The following is a 16,467-nucleotide window of genomic DNA, read 5'->3' on the forward strand; positions in this document are numbered from 1 at the left end:
TCTTGCGGTCAATTTGCAGTGTACAAATTATTTATAACTATGTTCAGGCCCGTCATACCATACGCTCACGGACAGATCGTCCCACGGCTGAATAAAATTGGGGACCCCTGCAGTACACAAACGTACAGGGACATGAATAAGCGAATTTTGCCACTGACAGAAGGCGTGTCCATATCAACTCGCTCCTTTCAAACGCAGTGGTGGAGGAGAGGGGAGGGAATAGTCTAATCACGCTTGAAGTTATAAAGCAGACCCTCCTCCAATGTATAACGGATTGGAGTATTGAAACCCGAGAGAAGTGCCTGTTTTCAACTTTTTACACACAGTGATTATTAGTTATTTGGAGAGCACAAGACTACTGCTTTGAATTATAAAAAATAAATGCTATATACCAACCTGTCTACTTGACAAATAGGCTACAGAAGACATTCTCATGGTGCTCTCTTTATTTGCTCCTACTGGAGTAAGGAAAAGGTGTTCGTAAAAGTGCTGAATGTCACCTCCAGTTCAAATGGATTATAACAAGAGCATGGCTCCTCCAGTGCCGCCGCACAAACCCAAAACTACCCGGACAGGCGAGGCTCAGGAGCGGGTGTTGAAGTGCGTACTACTCGGCGATGGAGCGGTTGGGAAGACCAGCCTGGTTGTCAGCTACACAACGAATGGCTATCCAACGAAATACGTCCCCACTGCGTTTGATGACTTTTCAGGTGAGCCAGTTAAAACCATTTATTGTGGCACAATTCTTGGACAAAAATAATTACAGATTTGCGTCCTATAGACATCAAATCTGCAACTTCCCAGCCAGATAAAATAATAAACATAAAACATGTTTTCTGATGCACATTGCTACATTGATTTTGACTATGGGCCAACACCCATATATTGCACATTGCTACATTGCAACAAAACCTTAATTGACCATAGTGAACATCTCTGTTATATTGTAACGGAGAAATGCGCTGGCTCTCCCTTGCAGCCACCCATTCTGCGGAACGAATCACCTAACTTTTCTTCTTTCATTTTGCTGACCTCGAGGCTAACAGCAGCGACTGTCTGTCTGCAGGTCTTTGTATTATTGCACACAAATAATAAGCCCTGGTCATTTTACACGCCCTGGCCTGTTGTATTTTCCAGTTGGCAGAATTCCATTTTCCAAAACGCTGCCACCAGCAAATGTTTGTCTAATGTACAAAACAGTGGAAAACTTCAACAGCATACTTGTTGAAACTAACCTCCTTTGGCAGGTGATGAAAACGCCCGCACACACTGACGTTATCGTGTCATTATTGCAGGAGAGGCCTATCCTTCCTTTTGAAGTTTTCCCTATAAACCTTGATCTCAGGAAACCTCCAACAAAACACAATGTCTGATAGGTTTGAATGAGAATATTGCATATTTTAATAGGCTTATACACACACTAATATCCATCCCTCCCTCACTGCCCTCAGAAATCCAAGTCTTAGGCCTAAACTGAACAGAACATGCTTGTTGAACATGCTTGGTTTTAGATTGCACAACTCTGGCCATTGTTGTCAGCCTTGACCTAAAAGCCCTGTCTCTGCTATAATGAAATGGGCACATCTGTTTCAATGGCTCTGAGCAGAGATTGTCTTTCACCCCCATGACAGAGAGGGATTGTGCAGTTGGGGCCCCATTTGATGATGTCATGTATCTGTCCCTGGAATCAGAGCCCTCTTTTGAAAGCTGATTTCTGGGCAGTTATGCAATTCCACAGGTGACACTTGGGGTAGAAGAAAGAGAGGGAGGGAGAGATGGAGAGAGGGGAGGACAGAGTAGAATACAAGGCAGATCATATGTCAGGGATTTGGGAATGATTGCACAATGGGCCCCTGGTTTAATGAGGAGTAGTCCGATGCTGCGGCGGACTAGTCCCCGCAGCTCTTTGATCAGGTGGTGTGACCGTATACCTCGGGCGCATTGGAAACGCTTCCATAAGCTTCACCACATTGGGCTCTTTTGAAACATAGCATATAATGTAACTGCTAGTGATTTTACTCATAGCACTCTTCCAATCTGGAGAGAGCTATTGGGAGAGTCACTAAACAAACAAAACGGATTTGTTTTCCTCTGTAGATGGCTTGGCAGGGCTTTCAAAGCTTGAAAGAACACAGAATATGGTATTGAAGAGAGTAGTTATTGCCTTTACGTGGGCGAATGGGTGGGCGAGACGAGGCCGCCACTCTGAGTTAGGGGGATGGATGAGGTTTCTGTCAACTGTGTCCAGGGGGTATCAAGTACGTCAAACTGGCTTGCCTTTGTTTTTCCCAGAGGATATTTTGGTGGGCTGGTCTCTCCTCTGTCAGAGGTCTGTCTCTCCCTCTCTGTGTGAGTATGTTTGTTTAAAGTGTCTGGTGGAGCAATGTGGAGGCAGATGGGACTATAGCCCTGCTGACAGCAGCTGATTTAACACTCTCTCTCTCTCTCTCGCTCCCACAGCGGTGGTGCAGGTGGATGGACACCCTGTGAGACTACAGCTCTGTGACACTGCTGGACAGGTGAGAACCACAGCCTCACATCGACATGCAGCAGAGCAACACTCCACATACTACATATAGTGCTTCCACATGGTCTGCTTCGCCAGTTGGTGCTGCATCGCTGCGTTCACCACTCTCTGTCACATGCATGTACGCCCAGAGGAGAAATTATGCTGAGCACCACTGAACTTCCCCAACGGTCATTCTCCTTCTTCTGCTTGGTTCTCATACATGTCACATGATTTTAGTGTCAGAGACAGTGTTGGCTTTTGTCCACCACTCTTGCATGCCGTCTTTGCTGGCGGGTATTGCTCAAGGCAACATTCTGGGGCACCGTCTTATTTCCCAGGCTCTCCCACAACTCTGTGGCAGCTGTGGGGCCCGCTGGTTCTCCTGAGAATGTCTCTACCACCCCCCCACCCCCTCCCAGAGAGAGATGAATTCCTTGGCTCTGCTGCCACCAGGCAAATCCATTGGCATAGCTTTTGGGGATGGGGGTTGAAAGGAAGGATTTGGAAATGGTGAGAGGTGATAGAACGGCGTGAACTCATTAGAACAGAACAGATCTGGGGTGACCGCTAAGAGGGAGGGAGACGTCACAATCGCAGCAGGTAGCTGTTAATGCATGTTTATTTATCTTGTCTTGTTCTGCTGTCTCCCTCTCGTCCCCTCACCCCCTCTCTCTGTAGTTGTGCAGGCATAGGCAGGCATGGTTGGTGTAACTGAGAGTTGTGCCCCTGAGCTCTGAGTGTCATGCCAAGCCATTTTAACATGGTTAGATTGTTCTAGAAAGGGAACAGGTTGTGAAAGCCGTGGTGTTTTCTCTTTGGGCATGGGTGGTGTCGTAATCTCATTCTATAGCTACAACCAAGCCCAGAGAGCAAAGTATAGTTTAGTTGATTGGGATCCCCATTAGCTACTGCACATGCAGCAGCTACTCTTCCTGGGGCCCACGTAAAACATACAAATACATGACAAAGTACAGAACAGTAATAGACAAGAACAACATAAGATATTACATTAAATTCAAAATATACAGTACCAGTCAAAAGTTTGAACACCTACTCATTCCAGGGTTTTTCTTTATTTGTACTATTTTCTACATTGTAGAATAATAGTGAAGACATCAAAACTATGAAATAACACACATGGAATCATGTAGTAACCAAAAAAGTAGCCACCCTTTGCCTTGATGACAGCTTTGCACACTCTTGGCATTCTCTCAACCAGCTTCACCTGGAATGCTTTTCCAACAGTCTTGAAGGAGTTCCCACATATGCTGAGCACTTGTTGGCTGCTTTCCCTTCACTCTGCGGGCCAACTAATTCCAAACCATCTCAATTGGGTTGAGGTCGGGCGATTGTGGAGGCCAGGTCATCTGATGCAGTACTCCATCACTCTCCTTCTTGGTAAAATAGTCCTTACACAGCCTGGAGGTGTTGGGTCATTGTCCTTTTGAAAAACAAATGATAGTCCCACTAAGTGTAAACCAGATGGGATGGCATATCGCTGCAGAATGCTGTGTGAGCCATGCTGGTTAAGTGTGCCTTGAATTCTAAATAAATCACAGACAGTGTCACCAGCAAAGCACCCCCACACCATCACACCTCCTCCTCCATGCTTCACGGTGGGAACTACACATGCAGAGATCATCTGTTCACCTACTCTGCGTCTCACAAAGACACAGCGGTTGGAACCAAAAATCTCAAATTTGGACTCATCAGACCGAAGCACAGATTTCCACCGGTCTAATGTCCATTGCTCGTGTTTCTTGGCCCAAGCAAGTCTCTTCTTCTTATTGATGTCCTTTAGTAGTGGTTTCTTTGCAGCAATTCGAACATGAAGGCCTGATTATTCTCTGAGCAGTTGATGTTGAGATGTCCCTGTTAGTTGAACTCTGTGAAGCATTTATTTGGGCTGCAATTTCTGAGGCTGGTAACTCTAATGAACTTATCCTCTGCAGCAGAGGTAACTCTGGGTCTTCCTTTCCTGTGGCGGTCCTCATGAGAGCCAGTTTCATCATAGCGCTTGATGGTTTTTGCGACTGCACTTGAAGAAACTTTCAAAGTTCTTGAAATTTTCCAAATTGGCTGACCTTCATTTCTTAAAGTAATGATGGACTGTAGTTTCTCTTTGCTTATTTGAGCTGTTCTTGCCATAATATGGACTTGGTCTTTTACCAAATAGGGCTATCTTCTGTATACCACCCCTACCTTGTCACAACACAACTGATTGGCTCAAACGCATTAAGAAGGAAATAAATCCACAAATTAACTTTTAACAAGACACAACTGTTAATTGAAATGCATTCCAGGTGACTACCTCATGAAGCTGGTTGAGAGAATGCCAAGAGTGTGCAAAGCTGTCATCAAGGCAAAGGGTGGCTATTTTGAATCTACTGGTTCGAATCCAGGCTCTGTCGTAGCCGGCCGCGACCGGGAGACCCATGGGGCGGCGCACAATTGTCCCAGCGTCGTCCAGGGTAGGGGAGGGAATGGCTGGCAGGGATGTAGCTCAGTTGGTAGAGCATGGCGTTTGCAACGCCAGGGTTGAGGGTTCGATTCCCACGGGGGGCCAGTATGAATTTTTTTAAATAATAATGTATGCACTAATGTATGTAAGTCGCTCTGGATAAGAGCGTCTGCTAAATGACTAAAATGTAAATGTACTTTGAAGAATCTCAAATATAAAATATATTTTGATTTGTTTAACACTTTTCTGATTACTACATGATTCCAAATGTGTTATTTCATAGTTTTGATGTCTTCACAATTATTATACAATGTAGAAAATAGCAAAAATAAAGAAAAACCCTTGAATGAGTAGGTGTGTCCAAACTTTTGACTGGTAGTTTATATATGAGACAACAAAAATACTATTTACACACTTAATATATTCATATTCTTATATACAGTACAATTAAATTAGATCTTTAGAAAGAGGAGAGGTGCTGTGATACAATGTGTTTTTTATCTGTTTTTTAAAGCTGAACTTGCTTTTTGCCTGAGTAACCTCTTGTGGCAGAGCATTCCATGATGACATGAGCGACGCATTAAATCTGTTTTTGGTTTGCGTACCGTGAAGAAACCCATAGTGGCGTGTCTGGTGGAGTATGTATGTATGTATGTATGTATGTATGTCTGTTTGAAGTGTATGCAAATAGATTATACAAGTGGTTAGGCATTTTCAACACACAAATGTTTCTTAAAAAGACTAGAAAAGAAGTAGTCAATTTCTCCTCAACCCTCAACCATGAAAGACTATCATGCATGTTGTTGATGTTAGTTCTGTGTGTGCAGTTAAGGGAAAGGCGTGCTGCTTTTTTTTGAGTCAGCTGCAGCTTTGCTAGGTCTTTATTTGCTTCACCTAACCATATTACCGGACAGTAATCAAGATGGGACACGAATCAAAGCCTGAACAACTAGTACAGTTGATCTTTGTTAAAAATGTTTTACATATTTTTATAACCGACATACCACTCCCCATCATCACAACAACTTTGTCAATATGACTTGACCATGATAATTGACCATCCAATGTTACTCCTAGGAGTTCAGGTTATTGAACTTGTTCAATGGTCACACCCTTTATGCACAACTCCAGTTGAGGTTTAGGTGTAAGAGAAAGCTTTGAACCAAATGCATTGCTTTTGGTTTTAGATGTATTTAAGACCAGTTCATTATTAATTACCCATTCTGAAACGGACTGTAATGTGATGGCAGGTGATGTAAAGCCATATCAAGTTAGTTTTTTCAATAACAAATTATGATCAATAACACCAAAGGCTGCACTGAAATCTAACAATACAGCTCCAACTGTCATCTTATTACCCATTTATTTTAGCCAATCATCTGAGTCAGTGCAGTACAACTTGAGTGCCCTTCACTTCTATCTATCTATCTATCTATCTATCTATCTATCTATCTATCTATCTATCTATCTATCTATCTATCTATCTATCTATCTATCTATCTATCTATCTATCTCATCTATCTATCTATCTATCTATCTATCTATCTATCTATCTATCTATCTATCTATCTATCTATCTATCTATCTATCTATCTATCTATCTATCTATCTATCTATCTATCTATCTATCTATCTATCTATCTATCTATCTATCTATCTATCTATCTATCTATCTATCTATCTATCTATCTATCTATCTATCTATCTATCTATCTATCTATCTATCTATCTATCTATCTATCTATCTATCTATCTATCTATCTATCTATCTATCTATCTATCTATCTATCTATCTATCTATCTATCTATCTATCTATCTATCTATCTATCTATCTATCTATCTATCTATCTATCTATCTATCTATCTATCTATCTATCTATCTATCTATCTATCTATCTATCTATCTATCTATCTATCTATCTATCTATCTATCTATCTATCTATCTATCTATCTATCTATCTATCTATCTATCTATCTATCTATCTATCTATCTATCTATCTATCTATCTATCTATCTATCTATCTATCTATCTATCTATCTATCTATCTATCTATCTATCTATCTATCTATCTATCTATCTATCTATCTATCTATCTATCTATCTATCTATCTATCTATCTATCTATCTATCTATCTATCTATCTATCTATCTATCTATCTATCTATCTATCTATCTATCTATCTATCTATCTATCTATCTATCTATCTATCTATCTATCTATCTATCTATCTATCTATCTATCTATCTATCTATCTATCTATCTATCTATCTATCTATCTATCTATCTATCTATCTATCTATCTATCTATCTATCTATCATCTATCTATCTATCTATCTATCTATCTATCTATCTATCTATCTATCTATCTATCTATCTATCTATCTATCTATCTATCTATCTATCTATCTATCTATCTATCTATCTATCTATCTATCTATCTATCTATCTATCTATCTATCTATCTATCTATCTATCTATCTATCTATCTATCTATCTATCTATCTATCTATCTATCTATCTATCTATCTATCTATCTATCTATCTATCTATCTATCTATCTATCTATCTATCTATCTATCTATCTATCTATCTATCTATCTATCTATCTATCTATCTATCTATCTATCTATCTATCTATCTATCTATCTATCTATCTATCTATCTATCTATCTATCTATCTATCTATCTATCTATCTATCTATCTATCTATCTATCTATCTATCTATCTATCTATCTATCTATCTATCTATCTATCTATCTATCTATCTATCTATCTATCTATCTATCTATCTATCTATCTATCTATCTATCTATCTATCTATCTATCTATCTATCTATCTATCTATCTATCTATCTATCTATCTATCTATCTATCTATCTATCTATCTATCTATCTATCTATCTATCTATCTATCTATCTATCTATCTATCTATCTATCTATCTATCTATCTATCTATCTATCTATCTATCTATCTATCTATCTATCTATCTATCTATCTATCTCTGTGTGTGTATATATATATGTGTATGTGTATAAAGTGAAGCTTACTAGCACTGTAGGGCACTGCCAGTATTGTAAACACAATCCCCACATCCAAGTTGTTTTACCTAAGGAAACTTGACTGTGTTTGGTTGAGTGTAGCGTTCACAACCATTGGAACGAACACAAGGCCCAAACACTTCCCAGCATACATGCACTGTAGTGAACTCCACACTGTTGTCTTAGGGCTGCACGGATCTGCCCACTTTGTATACAACGTCTAAATCCCCCACCCTCACAGCCACAGAGAGCTGGGGCAAACACAGGCAGATCAAGTCAACAAACACTTGCTGTATATGCACTTTCATAACAGGAGAATAGATACCGCACCCTGAGAAAGCCTGAGATAAACGATAGCAACTGCTGCCATGGCTGTTTGAAACTGTAAAAAATGAAATGGCCTCTTGAATCACTGAGATTAGGATCTGTACTTATCTATTTCGTAATTATTATTATGTTTTTTGATCAGATATTATGCATTTTACCAACATTTTCACAAAATTCTCATTAAAAAAAGTAATAAACAAATCAATATTTATAATATTTAACATTGCTCCACTAATGAAAATACCTGAGTTAAACATAACACGGAAAATAAAAATATGTCTAATGAAATTATACAATTATTATCAAATCAAATCGGACTTTTTCCCAATTTGAGATCTCTAGCCTTTTCGGTAATGAAATGGCCAAGTGTGGTAAAGGGGGTGTTTGAGAATAAGAAACTTTTCTGAAGGCATTTAAGCGAATAAATTAACTTAACTTGTGCTCATCTAAGGACTACTCCTCTACATCCATTATGGGTGAATAAAACTTTATGGGTGAATAAAACTTCATTTAAAAACTGATTGGAGTTTTTACAGGAACTTGAAAAAGTGGTAGGGTAATGAGACCCATGTCCACAAACACTGTGTTTGTACGTAATAAATATTTTAGTTTAATGTAAACTTCAACTTTTAAATAAAATGACTCAAATTTAATCTGGATGCATTTCAGTAATGTGAATTTGGGGTGAAAATGTAAAAAATTCAGGCGACATTTTCAAATGTATTTAAAATAAGACAGTTTCCCCAAAACTAAACATCTTAGTCCTCAGAATGATAGTTGATTTTTGTAGAGGCATCATAGTTTTGTAACTCAATTTGCTAGACATTTTAAAACTGGTTTCATGAGAATTACCCTGTTAATTAAACAAAGTAACTCCTCACTCAGAAAGATTGATACATTTTGTATGTTAGCCAATATCTCTGCGCCATCACCTCAGTTTGCAAACACTTAAGGCGAAAGTATGATTTGGAAAGAAAAAGTGTGTAAAAAGACTATTCCACTCAGAGGCTCCTGGATATAAAAAGGTACCTTTCATGTCAGGCGTCTGAAAAGGGTTAAAGAGTGTGTACTCAAGGATGTGGGGAGGCCCTTGTTACCCAAAGCTCTGTGGCTCCTCAGTATTAATTTGGGAAAGGTTGGTTGGGCTTTACCGCTCAACATAAACAGACTTTTCTCACACAGTTTGTTATGGAAAGATTATCACCACCATTTATATTCCACTGACATTCTGCCTGCTTGGTATGCATTGACCTATAAAGCGATTACTGAAATGTGTTGGTGTGAAACTGGTTTGTTTATGTGTGAACCTTGAAGTGAAATACATCACACAGTAGAGTTGGTAAACTCAACTAACTAGGGATTAGGTGCTTTGGAAAATGTTTGTAATACCTTGATGTATTTTATATAACATCATCCGTGCTTGGATCTGAAAAACCTTAAGACGATTAATTCCAGTATCCAGCAGAATTTGAGTTTTGAAATAATATTTTAGAAGTGAACTTATGCTCACTGCTGATCTATCCACTCTCCCACTCCATCTGTCTTCTTCATTCTTCTATAAACAGATTTTTTAATTTTTTATATATAGTTGCCTAAACAAATTCTCCCGTACGCTTTTTTCCCCTTCTACACTTGTTTGTCAATGATTATGCCAAGTCAACCATTTTCAAGATACTCTGTTCACCATTTGTTTGGGTTCACATGTAATGGGATTGGCCCTGTGTCGTTACTGCTGAATGCCAACCTCTCACTAACCCCCCCCCATGTCCCTTCTCTCTCTCTCTCTCTCTCTCTCTCTCTCTCTCTCTCTCTCTCTCTCTCTCTCTCTCTCTCTCTCTCTCTCCCCCTCTCTCTCCCCCCTCAGGATGAATTCGATAAACTCCGTCACTTCTGCTACTCGCGCACCGACACCCTCCTCCTCTGCTTCAGTGTGGTCAGCCCTGCCTCCTTCCAGAACGTCTGGGAGAAGTGGGTCCCCGAGATCCGCCGGCGCTGCCCGCTCGTGCCCATGCTGCTGGTGGGAACCCAGTGTGACCTGCGCGAGGACGTCAAGGTGTTGATCGAGCTGGCCCGCCGGAGGGAGAGGCCCGTGGCCGAAGTGGACGCCCGTAGCCTAGCGGACAAAGTGGGCGCTGTGGCATACGTGGAGTGCTCGGCGCTCACCCAGAAGAACCTGAAGGAGGTGTTTGATGCGGCCATCGCCGTGGGGATGAAGCACGCCGATAGGAGGGCGCGGCGGGAGAGGAAGGTGCGCAGCACGGCCGATAAGATGAAGACACTGTCCAAGTCGTGGTGGAAGAAGTACGTCTGTATCCAGTAGAGAGAGAAGAGGAGAGGGATATTGACTATGACTATGAAACTGGGACTGGAAATGTGTTCAGACGAGCTGTTGTTGTTCATATGGATTGAAGGACTTCTGTCTTAGCTCCGCTCACATGACCCCACGTTGGTCAAAATTAGGGTTGGAAAAAAAATTGAACTTTCAATTAATTCCCTGGTTTTCCCGAAATCCCAGTTGGAGGATTCCCAAAATCAGAAGGGAATAAGCAGGAAATCGGGAATCTTCCAACCAGGATTTCTGGAAAACCAGGGAATTTATTAAAAGTTCAGGGAATTTTGCAACCCTAGTTAAAATGAATGACCAAGGACCCATGGCTTAGTAGAGTGAGGGGATGGACTGGGGACTGGGGGTGAGAGTGACTCAAGTTGGAGGAGATCCACTGATTGGTTGATTGCAAAGAGACTGACAGGACTGTGCTCCAACCACTCCCTGTCTGCTTGAGCTAGTCTGAACTCTAACCTCTGTGCAGAGTGCTATCAGAGAAGAGCAGGGAGTAAACCCATCAGCATGATTGACAATATAATGCAGCAAAGAGTGAGTTGAACTCTGAGCAATAATGACTTCTATATGAACTGATGGCTGGAGACTGGGATCTTCATGTACTCTTATACTCCCTCACATGAATTGGCCAAATGTGCCACTTTTTTTTAACCAATTACTATATCCTGATGTGCTGCATGCTGTATGTATTCCTCCTGTCCTTATACATGTTCATGTCTTTTATGTTATCCACATCACTCTGTAATCAAACAGCCAGTAGAAAAATGTATGCACTCACTAAACTGTAAGTCGCTCTGGATAAGAGCGTCTGCTAAATGACAATAAAAAAAAAACGGATGAACATGGAATTAAACTCAAATTCAAACCAAATACCGCTACAATACAAATACAGCTACAATACATTCATATCTACAATTGCATCGATTACATTTACAGACAAGACTTTAGAGGTATTGATAAGAGACTTTTCCACAGATTCCATCTGGCCCTAGTCGTCACTGTCAGAAGCATGACCTGGCCCCATGGTCCTCTGGTGGTGGTCAATCGGTCATTGCCATTAAGCCAGGGGGTGGAGGGTTAAGCCTGGTGTGTGTGTGTGTGTGTGTGTGTGTGTGTGTGTTTAACCATATGACCGACTGAGGTCCCTAGCCCAGGTTGTGTCTGTCGGTCTGTCTGCTGCAGTGCTACATTTAAGTGTCTGTTGATTCAGCTGCTGCCACTGTTAGCAGACCACACAGTGAGGGACTGTGCTCCCCAGACAGAACATAGTTCCTCATCAATACACATTAATGGTCAGACCTTTAGGACAGATCTCAACAATACACACCCCCATTGATCTCCACTCAACCTGCTTTAACTGGAGAACTTTGATCGTCATGAGCTCAGAGGTTTCCATCCAATAGCCACTCAACTCAACTGATGGGACTCTACGAGCTGTTGAACGCGTTGTCTCACTCTGTCGGGGTGAGGAGATTAGATTGAGGAACACAGGGTCATTGAGTGGTGCCACAATAAATTGCCATGCAATGGCCTTTAGACTGTACAGCGTCTGATGTCTCTCTTTGTCATTTAAAACTTTCGATTTTTCACCCTTCCATGAGAGTTGCAAGGTTTTCACCCCAGTGTTGGTCACTATATTTTTGTAATTACAGTACTATAAGCCCAAATATTGAGTTCACTGGCATTCATTCTCCTCTCCAGCAACCTTATGATGACAGGGTGAATCGCCAAAGAAAACCGATTGTATTTGCTTCTTATTATTCAGAAGCCTGTCTGTATGCTCTCTGTATGCATCCCTTTATTTGGGGCATCAACCATAAAATGCACAGCCACTGATCAACCTTACAAACAAATGTATGAGAAATGGCATGTATATTTTGTATAACAATGTTTATTTTTATTTTTATGTGGTGTCAATCAGGGTAATTTTGTGTACATTTTGGTCTGTATCCATCACAAGCTGTCCTGAAAACACCCTAAATGGTACAGAATGACAGACATTTTTCACTTCTCTGATACTGTCAAGACTGTTTATAAAGCAACAGAGATCTAAATAAATGTGAAATCTATACAAAAACATGCCATGTATCAGTGTTTCTATGCAGTTACAGAGGGATATACAGTTGGAGCCGGAAGTTTTACATACACTTAGGTTGAAGTCATTAAAACTTGTTTTTCAACCAATCCACAAATGTCTTGTTAATAAACTAAGGTTTTGGCAAGTCGGTTAGGACATCTACTTTGTGCATCACACAAGTAATTTTTCCAACAATTGTTTACAGACAGATTATTTTACTTATAATTCACTGTATCACAATTCCAGTGGGTCAGAAGTTTACATACACTAAGTTGACTGTGCCTTTAAACAGCTTGGAAAATTCCAGAAAATGAAGTCATGGCTTTAAAACCTTCTGATAGGCTAATTGACATAATTTGTGTCAATTGGAGGTGTACCTGTGGATATATTTCAAGGCCTACCTTCAAACTCAGTGCCTCTTTGCTTGACATCATGGGAAAATCAAAATAAATCAGCCAAGACCTCAGAAAACAAATGTGTAGACCTCCACAAGTCTGGTTCATCCTTGGGAGCAATTTCCAAACACCTGAAGGTACCACATTCATCTGTACAAACAATAGTACGCAAGTATAAACATCATGGGACCACGCAACCGTCATACCGCTCAGGAAGGAGACCTGTTTTGTCTCCTAGAGATGAACGTACTTTGGTGCGAAAAGTGCAAATCAATCCCAGAACAACAGCAAAGGACCTTGTGAAGATGCTGGAGGAAACCGGTACAAAAGTATCTATATCCACAGTAAAACGAGTCCTATATCGACATAACCTGAAAGGCCGCTCAGCAAGGAAGAAGCAACTGCTCCAAAACCGCCATAAAAAAGACAGACTACGGTTTGCAACTGCACATGGGGACAAAGATCGTACGTTTTGGAGAAATGGATTCTGGTCTGATGAAACAAAAATTATGTTTGGAGGAAAAAGGGGGTTGCTTGCAAGCCGAAGAACACCATCCCAACCGTAAAGCACGGGGGTGGCAGCATCATGCTGTGGGGGTGCTTTGCTGCAGAAGGGACTGGTGCACTTCACAAAATAGATGGCATCATGAGGAAGGAAAATTATGTGGATATATTGAAGCAACATCTCAAGACATCAGTCAGGAAGTTAAAGCTTGGTCACAAATGGGACTTCCAAATGGACAATGACCCCAAGCATACTTCCAAAGTTGTGGCAAAATGGCTTAAGGACAACAAAGTCAAGGTATTGGAGTGGCCTTCACAAAGCCCTGACCTTAATCCTATAGAAAATGTATGGGCAGAACTGAAAAAGCGTGTGCGAGCAAGAAGGCCTACAAACCTGACTCAGTTACACCAGCTCTGTCAGGAGGAATGGGCCAAAATTCACCCAACTTATCGTGGGAAGCTTGTGGAAGACTACCCAAAACGTTTGACCCAAGTTAAACCATTTAAAGGCAATGCTACCAAATACTAATTGAGTGTATGTAAACTTCTGACCCACTGGGAATGTGATGAAAGAAATAAAAGCTGAAATAAATCATTCTCTCTACTATTATTCTGACATTTCACATTCGTAAAATAAAGTGGTGATCCTAACTGACCTAAGACAGGGAATTTTTATTAGGATTAAATGTCAGGAATTGTGAAAAACTTGGTTTAAATGTATTTGGCTAAGGTGTATGTAAACTTCTGACTTCAACTGTATATATATATTTCACCCTGTGTGGAGTATGTGAGGGATTGAATGAATCCTATCTCCCATTGAGTCTAAAATGAATACTGGTGACTCTCCGTGTGAGGTCAAAGGTAACAACACTATGTAAATGTATGTGTTGAGGGAACATTTTGTAAGTTGTCCCCAATCACACCCTCTCTGTTTTGAGAATGTGCTGAGTTGTGGTGGACAACTCAGCACATATCGTTTAAAGGAATACCTCTCTTTGGTTCTGAACTAAAAAAATAACTCTCTGAAGAACTCTCCAATATTATCTATGACAATCCATCAATAGATCCTTATTACGACTGAACAGTTGGTAGTCATATCAGTGTTTGTGGTGCTGTCTATTATACATGGAGGAGAATTGCAGTAGAATTGCAAGAAGAGAAAGTCTTCCTTCACGTCACCACAGTGGAGATAATGGGTCGACAATTTCATCTGGTTATAGTCTGTTTTGATGCTGTAATGATATCTTGAGAGTTGTGGTGTTTGGACGGCAGTTGGTGTGCATGCAGATTCTGGTGACAGTGTGGGTGAAACGGAGGTAGGCGTTGGGCCAGTGGTTTAATTATAATGGTTACAATGGTTCCTGGGAGCTGCACTGGTAGTTTGACACAAAGCTGTTGTTTTTGTCTTTCTCAGAAGGAGCCATTCCATTGTGTCAAGCCTTTGATGATGGTGATAAGCAGTATGGTAGAGACGAGGCAGTACTTACACTTAGCTGTAAAATCTACCTTTGTGATATATAACTAGGCCTTCTCAGATAGGAATCCTGAATCCCAAGTGTCGGTCGCAACGAAAACAAAAAATATTTACAGTGCAAGATGAAACACCCTTTCTATTTTCAGATTTTACTGTTGTTGACTGATGGTGTGCAACTGTCCGGATTAGAAAACCTCTGAAGTATTGTGAAAGGAGAAAACACGTTCAATGCCATCTGGAATATCTAGAAGTCAGGCATCATAACAGGCAATATATACAGTGCCTTCAGAAAGTATTCATACCCCTTGACTTATTCCTAAGTCAATACTAAATTGTAATTATTTTGCACTATGGCCTATTTATTGCCTTACCTCCATAACTTACTACATTTGCACACGCTGTATATAGATTTTCTATTGTGTTATTGACTGTACGTTTTGTTTATTCCATATGTAACTCTGTGTTGTTGTTGTTTTTAATCACACTGCTTTGCTTTATCTTGGCCAGGTCGCAGTTGTAAATGAGAACTTCTTCTCAACTGGCTTACCTGGTTAAATAAAGGTTAAAAACCTTTGCTGTGAGACTCAAAATTGAACTCAGGTGCATCCTGTTTCCATTGATCATCCTTGAGATGTTTGTACAACTTTATTTTAGTCCACCTGTAGTAAATTCAATAGATTGGACATGATTTGGAAAGGCACACACCTGTCTATATAAAGGTCCAACAGTTGACAGTGCATGTCAGAGCAAAAACCAAGCCATGAGGTCGAAGGAACTGTCCGCAGAGCTCCGAGACAGGATTGTGTCGAGGCACAGATCTGGGGAAGGGCACCAAAAAATGTCTGCAGCATTGAAGGTCCCCAAGAACAAAGTGGCCTCCATCATTCTTCAATGGAAGACGTTTGTAACCACCAAGACTCTTTCTAGAGCTGGCCGCCCGGCCAAACTGAGCAATCGGACGAGAAGGGCCTTGGTCAGGGAGGTGACCAAGAACCTGATGGTCACTCTGACAGAGCTCCAGAGTTCCTCTGTGGAGATGGGAGAAACTTCCAGAAGGACAACCATCTCTGCAGCACTCCACCAATCAGGCCTTTATGGTAGAGTGGCTAGACGGAAGCCACTCCTCAGTAAAAGGCACATAACAGCCCGCTCAGACCATGAGAAACAAGATTCTCTGGTCTGATGAAACCAAGATTGAACTCTTTGGCCTGAATGCCAAGTGTCACGTCTGGAGGAAACCTGGCACCTTCCCTACGGTGAACCATGGTGGTGGCAGTATCATGCTGTGAGGATGCAGCAGGGACTGGGAGACTAGTCAGGATTGAGGGAAAG

The 16,467-nt window shown here is 40.8% G+C and overlaps 1 protein-coding gene across 1 annotated transcript; it reads left to right on the top strand.

Annotated features, from left to right (window-relative positions):
- Positions 1–263: 263 nt before the first annotated feature.
- On the top strand, positions 264–10,906 carry LOC121560311 (rho-related GTP-binding protein RhoU). Its single transcript, XM_041873320.1, has 3 exons — positions 264–710; positions 2,461–2,519; positions 10,209–10,906. Exons 1-3 carry the CDS (start codon positions 494–496, stop codon positions 10,662–10,664), a joined length of 732 nt encoding a protein of 243 aa, XP_041729254.1. The 5' UTR covers positions 264–493; the 3' UTR covers positions 10,665–10,906.
- Positions 10,907–16,467: the final 5,561 nt, after the last annotated feature.

This window comes from Coregonus clupeaformis, chromosome 5 (assembly GCF_020615455.1).
Source record: "Coregonus clupeaformis isolate EN_2021a chromosome 5, ASM2061545v1, whole genome shotgun sequence".
Lineage (NCBI taxonomy): Eukaryota > Metazoa > Chordata > Actinopteri > Salmoniformes > Salmonidae > Coregonus > Coregonus clupeaformis.